At 34.8% G+C, this 24,481-nt stretch overlaps 1 protein-coding gene across 7 annotated transcripts in view; it reads right to left on the bottom strand.

The window, feature by feature from the left end:
• Positions 1-22,146, bottom strand: part of LOC113491675 (ras-related protein Rap-2b) — a 54,105-nt gene extending 31,959 nt beyond the window's left edge. Inside the window, exons 1-7 of one of the 7 annotated variants that reach the window (XM_026868764.1) lie at positions 13,679-13,814; positions 12,449-12,575; positions 11,488-11,558; positions 10,874-11,322; positions 10,645-10,768; positions 10,132-10,274; positions 9,650-9,705 (exon numbers count right to left, since the gene is read on the bottom strand). In XM_026868764.1, coding sequence (XP_026724565.1) covers positions 9,650-9,705; positions 10,132-10,274; positions 10,645-10,768; positions 10,874-11,322; positions 11,488-11,558; positions 12,449-12,575; positions 13,679-13,764 — 1,056 coding nt within the window. In that variant the 5' untranslated portion in view covers positions 13,765-13,814. Of the gene's footprint in view, positions 1-63; positions 275-9,527; positions 9,706-10,131; positions 10,275-10,644; positions 11,323-11,487; positions 11,559-12,448; positions 12,576-13,678; positions 13,815-21,999 lie in introns of those variants that run through there. The other 6 variants (XM_026868763.1, XM_026868765.1, XM_026868761.1 and 3 more) reach the window with 6 other exon arrangements.
• Positions 22,147-24,481: the final 2,335 nt, after the last annotated feature.

The raw sequence follows: 24,481 nt of genomic DNA, 5'->3' as shown, positions 1-24,481 counted from the left end.
TATTTCATCACTTATACTTACAAATAAATAATAATTAAATCTTTGATCAAAATAAGTCATCACCTGTGAGGTCTCCTCTCCTCCTCATGATCCTCTTTCATAAAAGACGGTTGCAGACTGAATCTGCGTCGGAACTGGTGGCGTCCCTTCATATTGGCAATCGTTAATTCACTTAGCACATACTAGGTATAGTTCGATTTCACAACGCAGTGTTGAGTGCGTGTGGCGATAAGCGCGTACTGTCGGGTGGTGAGGGCGTCGCGACGTGCGCGGCTCGGGGCGGTCGCAGGACGAGTGCCGCCGAGCGCGCCCGGCCGCCGCGGCCCGCGAGCCGCCTGCCCGCAACCCGACACCGCCAATACACCGCCAATACACCTACTACTGTTTATTTATTAGCTTCATTCAGCTAGAGTTAAATGGAAATCTTATTTCTGTTATGCATGAGTTTAAAAAATCATGTCGACAATAACATTATTTTTTTAAAATTTATAATTCAAATAGCAACTAACGCGTAAGTGAGGTGATCATTTGAATGTCGTTACGAACTTGAAATCTATTGCAATCAACTCCCACTATCGATTTTGAACGAAAGCAATAAACCAATCAATACATAATAAACAAAACAGCGGAGCAGCGCGCGATACAATGATAAAAGGACATCGGTCTCTGTTTGATTGCATTCGAAAATTTTACGCTCTCGTAGTTTTTGTGAATAATCTGATAACCATTTTACCACTCGTTTCAGAACACAAAAAGGGTAAATAAAGTCATCGTTTCGTTCAACGCTTTGGTACAAAGGAAAGTCTATATAAGATAAGGGATACCTGTAGAGGCGCTGGCTATAGGCGCGCCTGTTGCTGCCCCGGTCCGCTGCCTCCACGCTAAGTGGATAAAGTGTTCGCCATGTTTTCTTAAATTTTCTCCGAGAATGACTCCAAGTTCAAAACGAGTGCGTAGTACACCGATTCAGTCTACGATAACTTCGCAATGGAACGTGTTGCCGAATATATTACATACAGCCTTGAATCTTATTGTCATCAGTAAATGGGATTTTTATTGCAAAGTTCCAAACGTACAGGAATCATAATAGAAAAGAAATAAATTTTCTACGAGTAGGAGAGCGCGTGATGAAAATACGTAATGTAAGAATGCTGCCAAAAGTACCTTGGAAATTGCTCTGTCAGCGGAAAATTCTCGAGATTTGATTTGATTGATGATTTCAACATTATATTACAGAAAAATGTTGAGAACACAAACGTTGTTACAAAAATTAATACTTAGAAGTATATATAAGATTTTGTTTCATGTTTTTACGAATACTTTTATGTGCCACTGCTTTCGAAATGTATCAAACCTCTGTGTTGCATCCAAGAAAAATTTGGTAAAGAGCGTTTTTCACTTTAATGAACAATTTCATATTTTATAGTTCAAAGGTTATTTTAACCTGACTACTATTTAACACATTTCCAGGAATTCCTGTGGAAATAAACAATCCCACGTAAAATTCGCGGATGCTTGCCAAATGTATTTCGTCATATTTGTTATACCTACAATAAAATATTTATAGGAATATCATTACATGTTGAAATCGAGGTTTTATTGGGAAAGACAGTATACACGGAATTCACAAACAATGCAATCATTTGAGGGTTATGAAGAATGAAATATGTATATTTTGGTGGTCGTCGTGATATGACAAGGCATATTATACCAAATTAAAAATTCATTGCAGAAAATAACAATTTAAAAAAGTACTTAATGTGTTCTAAATTAGAATTGGTTCACTCAGCTTAAACTAATTTAAGTCATGTGTTTTTAAATAGCTGATTTATAATACTTGATTTGTTTTTTTCCTCTTCCATGATAGGTTTTATCATATTTTTACCATTTTACTATTTTGCGCACAAAATAATAATGTATATTTTCTTCTGTTTATATTTTATTTTTAAAGGAGTATATAACTTATGCAGTTTCTCGCATACAAAATGTTTTTTTTTCTCCATATAGTTATAGACACACGATTAATGTATATACAACTTAACTATGTACTGTACTACAGATTTCAATCCTGAGACACGTAATTAAAATACTTTTCCGACAGATCAGAGTAGAGTCCGAACCTATACAAACAGCCGTGTAAGGTGTCGTCAAACAAAACTTGATGAAACAAGTGAATTAAGGAGTTTTCCTACAAGTGATTCTATACGGAGTAAGGGATGGGAACGGAGGCCCGGGAATTGCAAATTAGGAGGCCGGGAAAGGTAGGGGGTGAGAAAAATAGAGCTCAACAAGTGCTCGGTTACGAACTATAGTTACCTGACTAAAGGGTACAGTTACGGAGTGAGTGTTGTGTGTCATTTGAGTGTAAGTATACTAATATTTGAAATTTAACGTTAATATAAAAAGTATAGCCTTGAGATTGTTGCTATTTCGGATATGAACGTTAGATATCGCTCGTATTTTGATAAAATTTACATGTGATTTTTGAATGGATGAATTGAATTGATTAGCTACACGATGTTAAACTAGTCCTTAAATCATTCTTAGACGATCAGTCCAATTTGGTTCCCTGAATCTAAATGGTTTATCGAATTCTGTTTTCTAGGACTATACAATTTTTCTTAATGTTAAATTATAGAACGTTTAACTAAACGGACTATTAAGGACTTCGTTAAGTTCGCAACTAGTCGGGCTATACCGACAAATAAGAATCACTAAACTGTTGCATTATTTATTTTTTATAATATTTAGTTGTCCAGTGTTATCTCTCTCGATTATGTCGAAAGCAAGCCTACCGGTTTAAGCTACTTTGCTATAAGAGACTTGTAGCACAGGATGTGTTTAAAAACTAAAAAAGACTTTTTAAAACACAAAACTAATCCCTTGTCAAATATTTTGAATGGGGTAACTGTTTTTATCGAAAACCGCAATATTTTCACGATTTTAAATATTCGATTTCCTCATCGATACTTTAATGAAGTTAATTGCAATAAATCTCAGATGCAGTATTGCAGTTAGTAAGCTATTTCGCTCGTTACACCGCACCATGACGAGCCAAAGTGCCAAACTTAGTTCACAAGAATGGTAATTAAACAAAATTATGTACTCACAAAATAAACTAATTAAACAAAGTACTGTTGTTTATCGCCTGCTATTACCAACATTGATTATTTTTTCGATTTTGTATTGTAAAAAGTTGTAAAATTGTGGGTCAATACAGATTGTTGTATGACCTTTTGATATTTTGAGGTTATTGATACTAGTAACATACTTTTGATTTAATGTAAGTTTAAGATGCTAATCAAGTCCTATAGATCATTTAAATTTACTGATAAAAATCTAATTTATGCAGAAAGCTATTAAAGATAAAGATTTTTGTTTATATTGGAATTCCACACCCCCCTTTGAGTTATTGCTTATTGCATCAGTAAAAACGCTATATTCTAACTCTGTTAAAAAGTCGCAGTGCAGAAGTGTGGTTACCTTGACTGAAACTGAAACCGCACAAAGGGAAGGCCAGAAATCGGGACAAAAAAAGGAAAATATATGAAGGTAAGCAAGACAAAAAGGCATGTAGGCTCAAATAAATTACAAGTGACAGAACTGGGATTCTGGTGAACCCAGATTTATATCATCCGAAGTAATTCGTAGTCATCGCTTTATATTTTTCTCATAACATTCCCAAAACTCATTTGAGTTTTTGTAATTAAAAAACTTTTGTGTTTATAGGATTTCCCAAAAAAATACGCTTCAAAATAATTTCCAGGAACAAAAAAACAAATCATGTTTATTATCGTAAAGGTTTTCGAAACCCTATGAGGTTTACTTTTGTCATTTAGGAAACAAAAAAAAAATGATAATCATTTGACATAAAACTTTGTCGCGTTCGAAAACGTTCATGTTTAATCAGAATAAGTTCAGGAACGGGACGAATGATGGGAGATGGTTTCCGAAACCACACATTTGAAGCGTTAAATCACAAACCAAGGGGGACTAAGAGATTTATGCTCCCAGGATGATAAGCACGACGCGTGTTGCTATAAATATTATTGGTACCGAAAGGGAAAAGTTTTCCAAGGCGTGATGTACTGGCGAAGTTTCTAATGTACTCTCTCTCGCTACCAGAATAGTAACAGTTTTCGAAGCTGTCTTTAAAATTTTATTGAATTTATTGTTAATATATTTTCAGACACATTTAACAAAAAAGGTTATAGAACTGTGCTCAATTTATTACTGATAGCCAATACTTTAATAAGGGTCTACAATAGAAAAAGTCATTATCCCTACTAATATAATAAACACGAAAGTGTATATTTATGGATGTTTGTTGCTCCTTCACACAAAAACCACTGAACGGGTTTAGACAAAACTTTTTACACAGATAGTTTACAACCAGGATTAACACATAAGATAGATTTTATGCTCCTGTGGGATCATTTCCGATTTGTAGAGGGCGGGCCCGCGGGCAACAGCTAGTCCTTTAATATCTTGGATTCAGAAGTTTTACGATTGCATTTGCTTTACGCCTTCGTTATGAATAGGCAATATTTTAGTAACGTCAACCCAAAAAAGGAACGAAATCAATATTATATAATGCCGTATAATTTTACCTAAATACTTTCAGAATACACAAAAAAAAACCAAACCACTGCATGCCATGACAACTTAACAGAGTACCAGAGCTCTTTATGATCAGGGAACTTTATGCAAACAGTTTGTCTTTCGGCGTAATTGAATGGCAGATAGCTAAGCCGAGGCAACCGAGGGTTGAGCTGACAACCCGTAATCGCCGCCGGGGCACAATCGTCCCAAATTATTGGACGATAAATATTCTAATCTATTGTAACTGACGAACGACTTGTTATAAATTTCTACGAAATATTGATTTTACTTTCTAGCTTTGCTATTGTGTTTTTGTTATCGGTTTCGGGTTAGATCTGAACGACAGATTTTAATTAAATTTATTGGTAAAGCTAGATTGAGGTACTAAAGTCTTTTCATTGAAATAAATCGTAGCAGATTTATTAAAAAATTACAAATTCTGTTGTGTCTTCATTTCATCGTAATACTAACTCTGTATTTGTATTGTATTTGTGTTATGAAGAAAATATTCTGACTAATCGCTAATCTCTTAAAAAATATATTGAAAGTAACTGAAGAAGAAAGTGTCTTGTGGAAACAACGTGAATTCTAAAACCTGTAAAAGAGGTTGTATTGTTTTACCAATGTAATATCATAGGATATCTTTACAATGAAATTTACGCAGGTAATGTTATACCATCTCTTTATATTCGCGTTTCAATGACATAAGCTATGAAGGACAATTGTGTGTGACTAGTGTTACGCTTGACTGACTCTATCCCCACAGACACGTCCCTTCAAGTAACTATGATCTAACCTTATTATTGCACATATACTTTTTTTACACAGGAATACTCCCTTTTTTCGGATGGGAAATCATCAAATGACTCCTTCCGCTCTGGGTTAACCGGAACCTACCCATGTTCCTTCCTTTGCCCTTCGGGTACCGGGGCCACGGGAACCCTTTCGGACAATCCCACTGCCCTGGCAGGGCACAGGAATATTACTGAATCCTGCCTCTATCATTGGCCTAGCCTTTTCCCAACTATGTTGGGGTCGGCTACCAGTCTAACCGGTTTCAGCTAAGTCCAGTGTTTTACAAGGAGCGACTGCCTATCTGACCTCCTCAACCCAGTTACCTGGACGACACGATACCCCCTGGTTAGACTGATTGTCAGACTTTTCAAGCTTCTGACTACCTGTAACGACTGTCAAAGATGTAAGAATAACAGCCTGCCTCCTGAGTCCTGCGTCTAATAACTTAATATCTCTCTCCTGAACAAATTCAGTAATAAATGGGGGTTATCGGCCATGATATAACCTAAATTAATTACGGCATAAAGCGCTCTGAGGACCAGCTACCACTTCTTAAAGTTATATTTAGGCAGTTGTGAAAGAGACACCGCTCTATGCTTTGTAGCGTGCTGTCACGCTTTCCCAAAAACGATAACATTTGTTTAGGATGTATTGGTAGGCCTCTAGGTCCTCAGACAAAACCTGCAAATAATCGCCGACCTAAGTACCCCATTATCATACTACTTAAAATAATCACTTAAACTATCTAATCTTATGAAAAACATCAGCGAAATGACGTCGTTTCGAAGACAAATTGTTAGGAAAAGATATTCTTTATTCTGAATACGCGGTGGAACCCACATTCATTACCCACGAGACAAAAGGGCAGTCTAGTCCGTAATACAATACCTTATGATTTTTCCTAGTGATACAATGAATCTTTGTACATAAAAAAGTGTTTATGAGCAAAATAAAGTATTAAAAGAAAGAATATTTTTTTTAACTTGTCTAACCTATATCTATCTATACTAATATATAAAGCTGAAGAGTTTGTTTGTTTGAACGCGCTAATCTCAGGAACTACTGTTCCAAATTGAAAAATTCTTTTTTTGTTGAATAGACCATTCATTGAGGAAGGCTTTAAGCTATAAACCATCACGCTGCGACTAATAGGAGCGAAGATACAATGGAAAATGTGAAAAAAAACAGGGCAGGTATAAATCATAACTTATATCTTCTACCCACGGGGACGAAGTCGCGGGCAACAGCTAGTATCTATCTATACGTCTTCAATACGATTTTTAATAAAACACTTAAAGGCTTTTCATATACTTACTCTCTGGTGATTAACAGAAACCAACATTTGAAATTACTTAAAAGCCAGTTCAAATCTCCAATTTGTATCCGAAATGAAAGTTGAAATCAACTTTTATGACTTTTTTTTATTGTTCTTACTCAGTATTCAATTGGAACCTATAGGCATTTTATGTTTCAGCGCGGTCCTTACTTAAGTGAAATACTTGTCATGTTATTGCGAGCCAACATCAATCGAATGAACGCAAACATTTGACCTTTTCTTTCAAGGGGCCTACCACGACAATTTATACTAAGACTGTTGCCTTTGTCAAAGTGAGACAACGTGCGATACGGTGTAGAGCGGCATCTCTTTCTCGCAAATGCGAAATACAGTGGTAGATCTTCAGAAGTTTTAACATGTGATTGGACGGGATCAAGGGCGGCCTCCCGAGTATTGGTATTCACCTGTTGTACACTTTGGGCAAGTTACTGCAAACATACTGATTTCTTGATTTTTAGACCTTTTGATGTTGGTCTTCATGCTGATCATAGAAGGACGGTATTTGAACGGGCATGTCCATAGTCTATTTTATACTTGAAATAAAAACTAAAACTTCCCTTAGTCATTATTGTAATGTTTTAAAAGAGTCCTTAAAACGGTCTATTTGAAATAAAAACTTTTGATTTTGTTAGATTTTTCTTACCAAATTACTTTCGTTGCTATCACTTTTATTCAGAACTCTTTTTGGAATATTCCTTTCACATAATTAAACCAATAGGAGCTTGAAAAAGCAGGAGATACAGCTGGCTAAGCTAAACAAAAAATGAACCGATTTCTTTTAGTCTTTTTTCATAAAGATAAATAGTTGTCATTTGCTCCCATAAAAAAATCTCCAAGTTCGGCTCAGTAGTTTTTATTTGAAGTCGGTTCTATGTTTTTTTCTTTATGCATTAATAATCCATGTTACAAACGGTCGATACACTTCAACGAATGTCAATAGAACGTAATCTAATTACGCAAATCCGTGATTGAGCTGTATTGTGACGTATGCGAATACTGTATAAATGTAATTATTGAATTTGTGTTAGAAACGGCGCAGGACAAGCGTCCCTCATTAGTCAAAGGGAAGGAGTTTCCCGACAGGACCCTTATTAATTGACCCGCCTAAGAAACAACCGATGAGAACTTTTATCAAATTTTGTAGCTTTAAATAAAGTGTAGAATTTAAGTAATTATGGATAAAGTTATTGACATACATTATTTTTATATTGCTCGATATATATTATATCAAACGTGTTAAATTACTCTAAATTTTTCAAATCACTTTAGGGTGTTTTGTCGAAAATAATATATTCCTTTTTTTTTGTATTTGCGTTTAGCCAGAGTTATAGTTAATTCAATATAACATTTAATTAAAATACATCCAGATATTTTTATGTGTTTGACTGTAATTAATCTTAAATGACATACCGAGAAGACGATATCTAGAATAGGATTTGTGCAAGACGGAAGAGAACGAAGCATTCATCAAAAGAAGCAGATATGCGTTAGGCAAAGCTGATGATGATGATGGTATGATTACCAGAATTAATTAGGATTTTAATGGTAGGTAGTATGTTTAAAAAAAAATAGTCAAGAAATATCTCTCGATATCATAAACCTCATGTTTGTAATTCATACATTTTAGAATTGTTAAAGCACTTCTTACTCTTGCCATTAATAAAAACAAAAGAATAACAAATTGTTTTGAAAACTTCAAGATGTATCTTGTCGCTGTATTCTTGATAAAGTAACATAAGTACAGTCAGCAACAAAACTCTGTAAGTTCAATAAATAAATATCCACAGGCTTGTTATAAAGAAAATAGTAGTATGCGATAGCAATCAGCAAAGATTTTTTGACGTTGAATTAAAATTTTGGTGACATTTTAAAACGTATGTTTCTATTTTATTTTTGTTGTGAAATTTCAAATATAGTCTTTGCACCTATACACAAACTTAACAAAAAAAATATCACCATCAATTTTCAAACATCACCAAAATCTTAACGTTATTTTAAACCGTTTTTCAACTATTTTTCTAATTGACTGTACTAAAAAGCAAAACGCGACGATTCTTCATCTATCACATAAGTTGTTTCATGGAAAGAACGGCAAAACGTTAAGATAACATTCGAGCTTTCCTTATTGCCGACATTTTGATGAATGGCAGATATAATTTATAGTTTCGGGATATTGCGGCCATTTGCTACAGCTGACTCGGTTTCAGAACGAACATTGACTTATTCATTAGGATAGTATGCTGTTGCTAAGTTGTTATTTAAGCCGCTACTAAACTTTGGCCTGAAAAAAACTGAATTTAGCTTTAAAAACCTGTCAAGTGCGAGTCGGACTCGCTATATCGAATTAATTTTGCGTCCCAAATAGTGTTTTTAGAGTTCCTTACCCAAAGGATAACAACGGAGTCCCATTATAAGGCTCCGCTGTCTATCAGTCTATCCGTCCGTGTGTGTTGTCAGCTAGATTACTAAGGTTTTTTCCTTGACAAACTATAAAAATTTAAGTTAAAAAACTGTGCTCGCGGTCGAAAATTTGACTCATAAAGTGTGTCAGTCTCATCAACCACGACTTAAACTTTAAAAAGCGTTTGGTTACAAAAAATCCAGATCTTTCACATGGTTAGTCATTTACTTGTATTATAACTTTAGCTGACAAAACAGTATATAGTGAACTAACACAATCATACAGACCCTACCGAAAAGTCTTATATCATGTTATGGCAGTTGTGAAAACGTGACAGTACTACATGGCGTAGAACGCCAAACGTATTACTTAAAGAAATAATAGTAGACCCTCTGAATTAAGCAATGAATAATATAATAAAGCTACAAAATACCAATATTTAAAAACAACTCTTACATAAACGTTACAAGACCTTACAAGTCACTAATTTTTGGATAAATGCTTTTGTTTGCTACCTGCGCTTCAGTCCCCGCATACGTAGCGTAGACAACTGGGGGTATATTGTTGGCAGCTGCAAAATAAATTTTAAAAAATCAGAAATGGAACTTTCAAAAATTCATTTTTTTTTCCTAAAAGCTTATTGAAAGAACTGTCTGCAATAAAATAAACAAGTTTTCAAAAATAAACCATCATTTGCCATACAAGATAGTCGAAGTAGGACAACATTTTTTTGTCACATAGACTTCTTTGTTTGCCGAGGTTCGTTTTAACACCCTAACCATAGGCATCATTTGACTATTTTAATTATTTTTGATGCGTTGAATGCGCTGCGAGTTGGATATTTTTTATAATTAAGTACCATGAAAAATTTTAACATAGGCACATAGCCAGGTCTCGAGGCTGCGAGTCCTGGCTATACGCGCTAGCCACTTTACAGACTAAGTGAGCGACATCTGGTGAGCTAATGTTAGAATAAATAACAGAATAAGTAACGTACCTTGAGTATCTTCTTCCTTATTAAGACGACTTTTATTTTCATGTTTTTTAAATAATATACACCGGATCACCAGTAAAGTCAAACATAGAGCAGTAAAAGCTAGTATTATTGTTATCACTATCCATATCCGACGTTCTTTAAGGCTGAAAAGAAAAATGAACACGAAGTTAGATATGAAGCTAAAAATTATGGTCAAGTTTGCATCAGGCTCGCGAATCTACCGGTTCCTTATAAATAGGCTAAAGAAAAAAAAATCGGTTGGGTGATAAATCTTTTTTTAGGAATACAACCTCTTTTCATTTGTACCGACTTACAAATTAATGACCCTAAAAAGCTTAGCCTTCATATTTAGTGTTTACTGTTATAACGGCAACAGCACTGTTCGAATTAGCTCTTGTGTTTGGTTCTGGAGTACTAACTTCATCTCAATTCAATTGAAACAGAATCGATTCTGTCAGAATATTGTTCCATAAAATATTTATCGATAGGATAGTTTATTCTAACACTACTTACGTCATTGTTTCGGTTGATATCCTTCTAGTAGTAGTGTCTGTTGAGGAAGTTGTCAATGAAACTTTACCATAAACGTGCGTCCTTCTATGCAGTCCATGATTCCAATTATAAGGTGGATTTAGATCTGGAAGCGACTCAAATGAGTGCGTTAAATTTGAGAAGTCTTCTTTTATTTTTGTATCATTCCTTTCATAAACATCATTAGGGACCGTTTTATTCATATCAGTACCTTCAGTTGTGGTTCTGGACCTTGGGTAATGCTCACTCCGAAGGACACTAGGCCTTCCATATGTTCTCCTAAAGTAATCTGCTATCGAGCCATTATAATGTTTTCTGGTAGTAAGTCTGTATGTAGGATAATCGGGGAGCGAGCTGTTGTAGCTTCGTTCTGTAAAGGTTTTATATCTAGGATAAACTGCTTTCGAGTAATTATAGAGTCGTGTCGTGGAAGATATCGCACCATTATTGTTTATTTCTGCAGAGGACGTATTACTTCGGTAAGATGGTGCGGTGCCATTATTTACCTCTGTTGTCATAACGCTTCCTATATCGTAATCTACGGAATCGTTTTTTGTATTTTGGGGTTCTTCCGTTGATGTTGTTTCGAGCCACGGGTCACCTAGTTTTGTTGTTGTATCTGTCAACAGAATTGCACCTATGCCATGTGGCATGCACTCCCTGAGAAAATAACGTTAATATTAATATTTACAAAATAAACGAGGAAATCAAGGCAGGAAGGAAATAATGATATTTTTTAATAGTGACCAAACCCCACTTGGATGCATCTAGAGTAAAAAGTGAATGGTTTGAAGATAATTTTCAAAATATATATTTATTGTTTACCTGTCTCTTGCCTGGTCATCCTTACCGCCCGGCCGCTCACAGCATTTAGGATTCCTTACTAAGGATGGTTTCTGGAAATAATTTGCAAATTCTTAAATGAAAACCAAGGAAGAAATCTTGTGTAAAATGTAATAATAACTACACAGTTTCAGTAGTACCATTATACATTTTTAGAGCGTCATTGTCTGCTATGTTGTCTTTTCTCTATATGGAAGGAATTATTCTCTTCATAATCTTGTTGAAGCAAATTTCGTAAATTTATAATGTATAAATTGACTCCTGCTGCTCCTGCCGATACTTGACAAGTCGACAATGGCTGAACCGATTCAACTAATTTTAGTCTTAGAATATTCAAAGCAATTGTGCAAGTATCATTTTTTGTATTTTTGTCTTCGCTGTCATAGGCGGTTAGGCGTCACGACATTCCCCGAAATAACTAGTTATTCAATATGATTGACTTGTTAGAATGATGGAAAAAAGTCGAAATGTCAGCTTGCTTTGAAGTACAAACTTGTGAAATCCGAGGATCCGTATTATAGGTATGTTTCCAACCCAGTTCTCGAAAGTGGCCACATCACACTGTATTGGGATCGATCCATCATCACTGACAGGACAATTGTTGCAAATCAGACTGAAACATTGATGATAGATCGATTGGGGCATTGGATAATTATTGTTGATATCGCCTCTCCCATGACGAGAACCTCGTGACAGCAGAAAAACAAATAGAATATTCGGAATTACGTTACGAGGTTGTCGACTCGTAAGAGGAGGGCTCAGCAATCATGTTCCCGATAGTTGTAAAGGCCAATTGGCTTAGTACGATAAATTGCGATCATTTAACTTCCATTTCATGATGAGTCTCATGCCTTAAATCTTCATAAACACGCGAACGAAGTCGCGGGCAACAGCGAGTATATTAGAAACAGTTTGCAAATTACTTGAGAGAGATGTATCTCACCTCTATTGTTCTGTTCATTACTCTTGTTTCCCATCGTGAAAGAAGACAGTGGCTGCCAAAGTGACAATCTCCGTAGTACGTCACCAGGTAGGAAGTCGTATAGCTTTTCGTCACGTTTACCAATTTTCTGAAAAATTTATTGAATTATTGTTTTTTTCATATTATGTACATTATTCATCTTAAGTGTATAGGGGAATGGTTGAGGTTATTACGCCAGACCCACTGTGCGCGACGCGTCGTGGGTTCGATCCCTGCGTAAGCCAAGCGTTTGTGTTATCCACGAATGCTTACCCTAAGTGGGTGTCTTAGTGCATGTGACTTAAATGTTTTAAGACCCCGCGGCACAAAGATTACATACCTAGGTGTGGGAGTTGTTTTTTTAAATAACTGTTTTGTAAATATTTTAGTTACAGTTTCGTTTGATTGTAAAAACGTGCGGTTTTGGTTAATTTCGATACATCTATGTATATACTAATCTATACTAATATATAAAGCTGCAGTTTGTTTGTTTGTTTGAACGCGCTAGTCTCAGGAACTACTGGTCCAAATTGAAAAAATATTTTTGTGTTGAATAGACCATTCATCGAGGAAGGCTTTAGGCTATACACCATCACGCTGCGACTAATAGGAGAGAAGATACAATGGAAAATGTAAAAAATAACAGGGCAGGTATAAATCATAACTTATATCTTCTACCCACGGGGACGAAGTCGCGGGCAACAGCTAGTTTTAGATATGGCGTTTTAATTTTATGAAAAATTGGTCTCAGGATTAGAGATTCTGTAAGTTTGTTTAATCGCGATGGAGAAAACAATCTTCTAACTTTTAGACTAACATAATCTAACATAATAGAGAACCTATTTATTTTAATAATTAAAAAAAAAAAGTTAAGTTTATTGATTAACTTCACTACTGAAAGACAAAGGAAATAACTGTCATTTTTTCTTACATTTTCACGTCATTAAATATTTGCGCAGCTGCAGGTACAGGTTTAAAAAAGCATGACGTTATATTTCAATGAAAACTTGTGATGATTCAAACACGCTGACAGAATTTAATATGTGATTAAGTAATCGATCCAATTATATCCAAACAAAATATTTATTTGAAATATTTATGTATAACATGTGTTTATATATTTAGGAAAGAACAACATTGAATACTGTTTTACATAAAGAACTGATTTTAAATAACGATTAAAAAACTATACATAAAAAGCAAAGTACTTACATAGAGTAAAAGGGGCAATCTTTAGCGTGTATTTCTGCAAACAGACACACGACCACAACGTAAAATATTACAATATTTTTAATCATTTTCACTGACCATTCGCTCCTGAGGTCAAATCACTACTAAACAGCAGCGAGCGAATGTTTCAGTTTACAGTTTTAGTGACTCAAGTATAGTATGTTAGAGATAAATGTTTAGGCACTACAAACTAAGGCTGATTATAAGTCACATCAGCCCACGTTATTGTAAAACGTCCAGTGATTAAAGTTGTCGTATGCTGTCAAAAAAGTATTTATACCAAAGTTTAATAAGAGTGTAAAGAACCGCAGTCTATTTTTCTCATTATAAAAAAAATTGATATTTTGATAGTAACTGTCATGAGAATGATCGACGCGGCGGGATCGCGAGTCCCGCCGCGTCAGCTCATGATTAAGGACTCCGGTTGGGTCCGAAACTAGTCGGGCTACCCCGATAAATACGCGTGAGTAAACCGTTACATCATTTAATAATAAAAAATGGATAGTTATGACTGAAACTTTTACTTCTTAGGTAAGTCGTTGTAAAACGATCTAAGCCTACGCTGAAAGTAAAACTGACTTCTCCAAATAATAAAGGATTATTATATTATGTTAATTTTAATACTGATATAATAATTAAAATGCGATAACTGTACACAATTTCACGCAATGGTGCTAAGAAAAACAGCATGTGTAAGTTAACAATGTCTAATGCAGTAAAAAATAAAGTGTGTGTGACAAAGACAGAGCGCTACGCAGTGTAGAGCGGTATCTCTTTCTTACAACGGCATGCGTCATACTGTTAGACAAAGTAGTATACGTTCAAGTTCCTAATTAAACAAATATGTACTTTATATTCATCGATTGATAGTCAATTTTGCAATGTCTTCAAATTAAGAACTGTTAACATTTCGACTCGTTTTATTCAATGGATAACTAGCTTATTTCAGTCCAATCTCACACATCCGCTTTATTATCGCTCAATTGGCATTGACATTACAAAACATTACAAATATTTATATGTTTATTTGTATACAGATGGACAAAGATTTATTGTTAGTTTGTGTTTTCCATGACTGTGACATTTTTTAAATACATAAATAAATATTCCACAACTTTCATACAACGCCCTCCTCTCTCAAGCTAAGCAAAGCTTGTATTATGAGTCTAATATATATATAATATCTATAACTGATACATATAATATACATACTTAAATATTTCTACATAAAAACAGATTTCAAATACCCGTTTTAAAGAACTTATTTCGTTAGTGTGGGAATATAAGCCAGCATCACTGCGACAGGTGCAGTCTGCCCGTGACCATGATACCTGCAAAGGTGTCGAAACGTCGGGAACTAAAATCAAAAATCAAATCCGCAATAAAATCCGTAAAAGTAGTTTCATTTCAACAGCATCACTGTGTTAAAGCAAATCTTTCAAGACTGTAAAAGTTCTTACTTAAGATCACCAATTTTCATTCACCAGTTGATTTAGTCCCAACAAACGTTAGATATAACCACCCAATACCCATGGACATAGTACTGATATGTTTTTATTTTAAAAGTATTCTATCTGAGTCTGTTATTCAATTCAGTTCTATCATACAACGGGTAACGAAAACACCGCTGATAATTATATGCATTAAGACATGGAAAACGTTTTTGTCCGGATTGCCTAGCAATTCAATCTTAAGCAGGCTATCAAATAAATTATTCACGTTTTCGATCGTATTGAAGAACTTCGAAAATACCAAATTACATATAAATCCCGCATTGACTAACTAATTGGATATATTGGGTTTTCACATAAATTGAATACACACATAAACGGGGCATCCTACTTATATATAATAAAACCAATACATATAAAGGCCAAAGATTATATACAAACTTTCGCGTTTTCGTGTTTGTTCCCCTTTCACGCAAAAACCACTGAACGGATTTAGACGAAACTTGGTACACAGATAGTTTATAACCAGGATTAAGACAAAACATAGTTTTTCCCGATTTTAAACATCTTTTGTGATGATGAGAGGTGTTTATTGTGACGATCGATATCTACATGTACAAATAGGGATGTATGTAGGTTAAACTACTAATGTCGGATAGTAAGTCATTTATATTTAGTTGAAACATAAAATTCCCAAGTCTCATATATCCTGCGATAATGAAGGAAATGATAACGATATTTTCCTCTTGCATGGTAAATGCAAATACTTGATAAACTTAAATATCTTTCTCAGGTCAGTGGATGCATAGACACATAGGGAGCGCCCCTTCATACACTTATTATTGTGGAAAAGAAATGCCGATGATAGTAGAGGTTCTTTTTTATTTTCCGCTCCTTCAATAATACAATAATATCTTTATATGTTTTTTGTAAAAAAAAACATATAATCGTCTTCAAATAAAAATCTTCTGGGCGAAACTTTGCGAAATTCATATGGGACCGAATGGCAGGTAATCTACGTTTTTGTTGTTAAAGAATATTATCTTTATACTTCATCACAGCGTTAAAACGGAGCTTCATATCTGTAAGTTTTCCCAACATCGCCATTCCTGTCTCTAAATTATTAATTTTGTACGATTACTCAAGCCAGTAGCTCCCAGGCGGAAGTCGGGCCCAGCAGTCGACGTGACGAATCGCTTCACTTTATAATTATGGCGAAAATCGCTTCCCCGAAACTTTCCCCGTCTTGTACTTGAGATCTTCCAATTAAAATATATCTTATGTTTGAGACCCGTCATTGTCAATAGAAACTCTAATAGATTATTATAATTTGAGGTTTTGTATAGTCTAACTTTTAAACTTATAATATATGAACGTTATTGATAACTTATTGTTAATTATATTTTTTTTATCGCTTCTTGAAGTTCAGTATGAGTTTTTGTGTTGAAAGCTGTCCATATTTTTTTTAGAACACCTTTGTTTTTTTAATCCGAGTTATGTAGAAAATATTGCAACGAATTAGTTTCAGTTTTGTACTACATTGGCAATATTATAAACACGTATATAACACATTTATTTTAGTAAACGTCCACGAATAACAATCAGACCGAACAAAAGAAACTAACGTAACTAAGGACTTAATATAAGATTAAAAGTTGGGAAACGTTGTACCGACACAAAAAGGAAAAGAAAAGAGGAATTAAGAAAAGTTATTAAGAGTCCGCACCCTTACGATGGGTCCTTTAACTCCGTGTCGAACGATGATTTAGCTAAGTACATGAAAACTTTCAGGCAGATTAAATAAGAAGAGAATAAGGATTACTTCAGAATAGGTACCTAAGTACAAAAAGTTTGAATAATGAACCATCGTCTTTATGATAGAGCCGGCGTAATGAAAAGCATTTTTTTGACTAGTGGTCTCTTGTCAAGGCGCTACGTAAGATACGTAGGTATATATGTAAGGGAGCAGATTCTAAAAAAAACGGTGCAAGAGGGACCTATACAAACAAAAAAAATTGGCGATAAATAAAGAACAATGGCCTTTGGTAGCGACATATTTATCATCGTCACAACGGTTAAAGTCCATCATTTTCTGGTATAGAATTTTAATAGCAACAAAAATATATCGTTCACAGTTTACGAATTACCTAAAGCCAGATGACGAAAAGTCGGAGGAAGGGATAGACAGTGATGCCCGTTTACAAAAGGGTTCCGAACTCTACAGTCGATTTATTAAAATTAACATGATCTGACATTACAAATATTTTTAGTATTGTAATATTGAAAGAGTAAAATACTCATTCCACTGTAAGCGATACAGATCAACAATAAATGAGTAAATTACGTACAGTAGTACATCCTTACTTTAACTCAAATTGCTTATTCCCGAATTTGTTAATCGCCCTGCTATGATTAATTAGCAATGATTAATTACGCCACTGTCGCTCGCTTTAATGATATATTTCGCGGTCCGACATTTTCAAATAAGTTCATTGACTCGTATTAAACTTGAACAATTAAATTGTAACGGCTTATTAACTTATGGTAAAGTTTCCATAGAAAACATTTACAAGAAATATTAACGTTTGATACTTAGTAGTTGAGAATTATGGATATAAAAAGATACAATATAATGCGTAAATAAAGTTATTCGCGTAGCAATCAAAAGCTACCAGTGAAAAAGGAACAAAATCTCTAAATCTAACCTTTAAAACGAAATAGACCATTTCTCGAACAATTTAATTTAATAAAGACGATTATAAAGTACGCATTTAGTTTTAACTGAACGAATACTGCTCGTTACAAGTTCTCGACTTGCACCGATTAAAACAAGAAAGTTGAGCGGTTCAACAGTACTAATTAATATCGGTGAACTTTAGGAGTAACCTTAGCAACTGTGGGAACTGATCCCTCAAAGCGATTATATTTCAATTGTGGAAAAGAGACAACGCATTGTATTGCGTAGAGCGTCGTCCCTTTTGCACGCCCGCAATGATATTAATTTAAGCGGTAGGAGGCTCTCTAGTTCAAGGTTTCCGGCTAATCCGATAAGTTACTTAAGTTGTTAACCGACGTTGGTCTAAGTGCTGAAAGATTTGAGTCAATTTGATTTCGGACGAGTTATCAGGTTTTAAATATGTGGTTACGAATAAATCTTGATGGGACAAAAATGCGACCTTGTAGTTAGAGCTACATGTTTTAAATAAAGGTCTTGAATAAATAGGTTTTTATGCCGACCGTACCTACTATATACTGTCTAAATTGGTTAGATAATATTATGCAGTCCTTGTGCAGTATGTAGAGAACTAGTCCGTACTATACAAATTATAGAAGGAATAAGTAATGATACTTTGTTTTTTTGGATTGCATCATATAAAACAGTATAGTCGAAATTATTACGCAAGCCTAATTTGTATCATGTGAAACAAAATCTTTCCTTTATTAAAATCACTCCTGTATTTCTACATTCTTTAAACAGCACCTTACCTCGAGTAATTCAAAGAAATACACATGCTTGATAAGCACGTTAGTCCTATAATGAAGTGAAGATACTGACGTTGGTCTGCCGAAGTGGAGACAACACAATTACAAGTTGTCCGGAGCCTCGAGACACATCGTCTGAGGCCCTACTACCACGAGATAAGTAACATTATAGCACTTGCGGAAGAGAGACGGTGCTTTACGAGTGATGCGCTGTCACGCTCACACAACTGCATCAGAAATACTTCAAGGAAGGGTGGTAGGGTTCCGGTCGCCGCACGAACAATTCCATCACCTCTATATGCACATATCGAAAATTGGTCCATCACGTACACGTGTCCGAAAGGTTAAGGCTGGTTGAGGGAATAACTGAAAGGATTACAGTCAAACCTTCGTGGAAATATGTTAATTTGGAAAGTTATCTTATAAATTACCTGGTTTCCAAGAAGTGTATTCTCTTTTGGAGCAAAGTATCGTTTTGATAATATACCATTCGTTTTCGGGTTAATTAATATTGACTATCTAATTATTTTAAAGGAAAATGTTAAGAATGAAAATAAATTAAACTCAACATCATATCAGCAATTAAATTCTATATCATTAGCAACATATATAACAGCTGATAGAAACAAAAACAAAAACGCATCACCAAACAGCAGTAAGATAGGAGGTAAACAATTTTCCTGGCAGTTTATATGCACGGTAAGAAATGGCGCTAGCACGGAACTGAAACCGCATAAATCTTTACAGATGAGCCTCTGAGGCGGTGCGAACGTATTGATTATATTTGCAACAATGTTCAGATAAAAGCATTGAATTTCCCTCGTTCATAATAGGACCGTCAGTGATTCATACGTATTTTAGCCGATGCGATTACTTGCGCGTTTCCTCTCTGCTTTAGTGACGTTGGGTTTTGCCCTTTATACGATTGCTTGTAATCAATGATATTTGTAACTCATCCTGACTTTAGTTTTATTGACATTTTTAATTATTATATGATTGAGTTGTTTTGTACCTTAAAGACAGTAGGTAAAGTTGAAGTTCGTTTAAAAGTACTGTCAAAAACCATACCTGTATACTCAGCGCCGGATTAATCTTGTGTATAATGCAATGTACGTTTTGGAAACAAGAACTTGTGCAAGCAGTGCTCAATTTTTGATTGATACGATCAGGCAGGCGTTGAAACACGGTGCTGTATTTAGGAGAACCGTAGCTTCTATGTGTACCATCTAAGATTCAAAATAACACCGTTTACAATATTTAAGAGTTAAGTGTAAATTCCAAAACATTTAGAGTAAGTTGTGAACGGTCTTTAAGCTAGTACATTGTTGTATTCAGTTCAAGCTCAGGCGTCGACATTCAATGCAATCTTCACAAACTTTTCTTGTTACCTGCCTTTTCATATTTCCCTCCATGTAATGAGTTTCTAGAGTCCTTTATTCAGACTGTAAAAATGTTCGCCGACGTAAATCTATTTTGTAGCTTCAGAAAATGTTTAAACATTGTTTTCGAAAACGGGATTAGATGTTTTTAGATACCTAATGAATAACTAGGTTTTTCTCGCGGTTTTATCCGTATTAATCAGAGTATTTTTTAAATAATTCAATATTTGCGTCGTGGGATGTTTCACAAATATTCAATTCACATGTAAAAAGACACCCAGACTCGGGACAAACATTCGTGGATCATACAAATGCTTGTCCCATGCGGGGATTGAACCTGCGACACGTCTCGCTCTTCCGTTAGGTATGATGACCTTAACCACGCTGCTATTCATGCGATGTTGTGGCAAAAAGTTATCTATAATATTGAAATTCAAGCCAGGGAAATAAACAGTACAGACACCGATTTCGTCAAAATGGTTGAGCGGTTTACCACGTAATTACTTTCCGAACAGTAACGGATGTCGGCAATCTATAATCGTATCCTGTAGGAGACGTTTATCTCCCACTGTCAACGTCCCCCAACATAAGGGAAAATGCTTTAAAAGATAAACGGTTTGCTAAGGTTTCACGCCAATATCTTTGTAGGCCGGAGATCGAACGCCTTGGAGGATTTAATCAATTTGTTGAAAAAACTCTTTGGAACCCGATCAAAAGATTTATGAGACCAAAACAGTTTGCTATATCGAGACCGCTTCATTTTGAGCTTGAACCGGTAATTAGATTTATCGATTGGAAATTTTAAATACAAACGAAAGCAATTTCTTCGTCTAAAATAACTTGGAAACCGTTTTAGTATTCAATGCGAGCACAATAAAATCCTTTAATCAAATCCACCTACATTCGTTCGCTGAATATTAGAGATTAGTGGAAACACCATTCTGGATTTATTCAGGTTTATTTTATGTATAATGCGTATTAGCTTTTTGACCGACTTTGAAATTGGAGGACTTTGCAGTGACGTTGCTTTTATGTGTGTACACCGATTAGGAGGAGATTTCAGATCCGATTTACTAGTTTATTTCTTTCTTCGATGATGCAGCTTTAATTTCTATGGACTTGGGACACGTATTTTTTATTTTATTAGTATTTTTCTTTTTTTTTCTTTCCCTTGGTACTAGCACTCGCTCATATGCGCCGATATTTGTGTCAACTTCAAATAATTCGAAATAAGAATAATAGGTACTTTTAAACTAGGTTAAAATCATTTTTTTTTTAATAGCTAAGTAAGCCGCAGGCTATTTAAGAAAATTAAAAAAAATACATGATTTCATAAAATTGGCATAACATTAACAGTCTGGCACGTTACACTGTCTATATTTCCTCACACATGTAACTTACCAACAACTACTAATTTCCGAACTCCTCTAAAAGGTAAGTAAAACAATATACGTAAATATACAACTACACTAGAAAACTCTAACATTTTATCTCAAGATAAAATGTTGTATTTACTCAGTAGTTTCAAGAAGTAAATACGAAAGGCGTGTAATGTATATCCCGACAGATACGTTACCTGAGACTTGGATAATGGCATCGGTGACTCGCATTGACGTCGATGTTACACGAATAGTGCCCGGCGCACACTCGCTACTGTGATTACACAGTGCAGTAACGTTAACGTTCTTAAAATCTTCTAATATATCAAATTCCCGTGTTACGATGCTAGTTACCGTATTCCTCCGAAACGGTTCGACCGATTTTTATGAAATTTTGTATACATATTGGGTAGGTTTGAGAATAGAGCAACAGCTATTTTTCATACCCCTAAGTGATAAGGGTTGCTCACACAAAAAAAAATATTTTTTCACTGAAGATTGTTCTCGGTAGCCGCTAGTATAAATAAAAATCACTGTTAAGCAAGCAATATAATGCATTATAAGCAATAAAAAATTTAAATGACAAGTAATGAGAGTCATGTCATTTTTACATTTATATGTTACTTTTTGTTTCCGGTGGTATCACCCGATCTCATGGTTATTGCGCATTATGCGAGTTTATGGTGATTGTGCACACTCGTGTGAAGCCCGTTGGTATCTTGCAACATTTTACATTACCTACTAATAATCTTTATTGCCACTTACAACAGATTTTATAATACTAAACAAACTGCACTGATTTCCACATTACCCTATCTTATGACGGCTAAAGTCTGTCGCTCCGCGGCTGGTATGCGGCAACACTAACCTTTAAAGCAGTGCACGGGCCAGTCTATAATGAATGCTCGCACAATAAATAGGGCTCTCACAAACTGTCGCCGAGTTAATGGCCAGTCAAAGGGAAGACAACGTGATGGCACGGGGACAATGCATTATGACGTCACGATGTTATTCAGAGTAATGCTTGTTTATTTGTTGACGTGATTTTGTTTGATTTATAATGGTAACCTTAATATCTAATACAATGTAAGTAAGTACGTGAGCTGTATTGAGAGTATTATCACAGGTATTATCATATAAAATTCTCGTGTCACAATGCTAGTTACCATGGGCTTGCCGATTTTCGAAGCTGCTAATTATTTTGCATAACCTTAAGTGATTTTAAACCCTTTGCATTTTTTTTATTAGTCTGCAATATTTTTTTCTACATGAAAGATTATCTAGAATCAATTACTATGGCAAAACGTTTGCCAGATCTGCTAATTTACAGTTAAAACTTGCGAAGACTTCGTTGCTTTTTATTGATACATCACCTCAAGGCTAAGTATGGAGGACAAAGTGGGTCCAATGATTCCGACAAACCAACCAAAAGTAATACGTTAGAGAGAAGTATAAAATTGTACAAAACGATGAAATAAATCTGCTAAATAAGAATAGTTATGAACATCAATTATTAGCCTATTTCAAAGCATAGGTATTGGACATCCGTGTTCTTTATCTAATTTTTTTTTGACACTTATAGTAGAATTTTTTTTTCGTATTCTTTTAGCTAACACCACGTCCTATTCAATATCAATCCATATTTATCAAAGTTATTGTTATTGTAACCGTAATATACGATAGCCATCGAATGTTAAATCCGAGAATGCCTCACTAAAGTTATTAAGTTAATGACGTAATAACGCTGTAATTGTTTTAGTGAGCGAGTCGATTTTCTTCAGAGTGTAGTTGCACAGTGGGAGATAAGTTACAGCTGAGTGTGTACTGTATACGTGGATATTAGCAGGAACTCCACCCACCCGCTTACAAATTATAATGAGAAATATATTCGACGACAAATTTTCATCGAGGTAAACTTTCTGAAACACATTAGGTAAGTACGTCGCTGCGAAACGATTACATGATTTATAAATCTATACTAATATAGGAAGCTGAAGAGTTTGTTTGTTTGAACGTGCTTATCTCAGGAACTACTGGTTCAAATTGAAAAATTATTTTTGTGTTCAATAGATCATTCATCGACGAAGGTTTTAGGCTATAAACCATCACTTGCGACTAATAAGAGCGAAGATACAATGGAAAATGTGGAAATACAGGGTAGATAAAAATCATAGCTTATATCTTCTAACCACGGGGATGAAGTCGCGGGCAACAGCTAGTTGTGTTATAAATTTGCATGGTTGTTTGCTAACTTACTTTATCCCATTAACTAACATATTATGAAGTAATTATCACTTGCATAACGCTGAAAACTGTTTAAGTTGTACAAAGTCACGTCAACCGCCTACAACCGTTAACTCTGAACAAGTTGTACATCAACCGTGCTATTAGAAAAACTAAAATTTAATTCTTTATATTTAGGTTATTAAACTCACCATCAGCAATCTTTTTATTCAAATACTTATATTTATTTCAATAGATATCTAGGAATCCCTAACAACAACAAAATTCTGAACAAGGTACGTAATTGTGTTAAAAGAAAAGATTTCTAAGAATTGTATTTACATTACTTCTACATAATTTTCCTTTAAGCTAAAACCAATGTAGTCTACAGTTTTAATATCAAATATTTAAAATATATTGATTTAAATCTATACTTATACTATACTAATATATAAAGCTGAAGAGTTTGTTTGTTTGAACGAGCTAATAATCTCTTGAAAAAATAAAAAATATTTTTGGTTGAATAGACCATTCATCGACGAAGGTTGTAGGCTATATACCATCACACTGCAACTAAAAGGAGCGAAGATACAATGGAAAATGTGGAAAAAAACGGGGCAAAATATTCATCTTCGAGGACTTCCGTTCAACAATTCCTAACTTATATCTTCTAACCACGCGGACGAAGTCGGGGGCAACAGCTAGTTTACTAAATTATAATGGCGACGCAAATGTCGATGCCCTTTAAAGTTTACATGAAGAAATATTGGAATAGGATAAGAGCATTGAGTTTAAACATGATTCATGCTTTGCCTGAATCCCCGAAGGTCAAAGGTCGGACTTGAACAAGGATCAACTTACCAAAAGTTA

Source organism: Trichoplusia ni, chromosome 3, assembly GCF_003590095.1.
Source record: "Trichoplusia ni isolate ovarian cell line Hi5 chromosome 3, tn1, whole genome shotgun sequence".
Classification (NCBI taxonomy): domain Eukaryota; kingdom Metazoa; phylum Arthropoda; class Insecta; order Lepidoptera; family Noctuidae; genus Trichoplusia; species Trichoplusia ni.
This window is presented reverse-complemented; position numbering and strand designations above follow the sequence as displayed.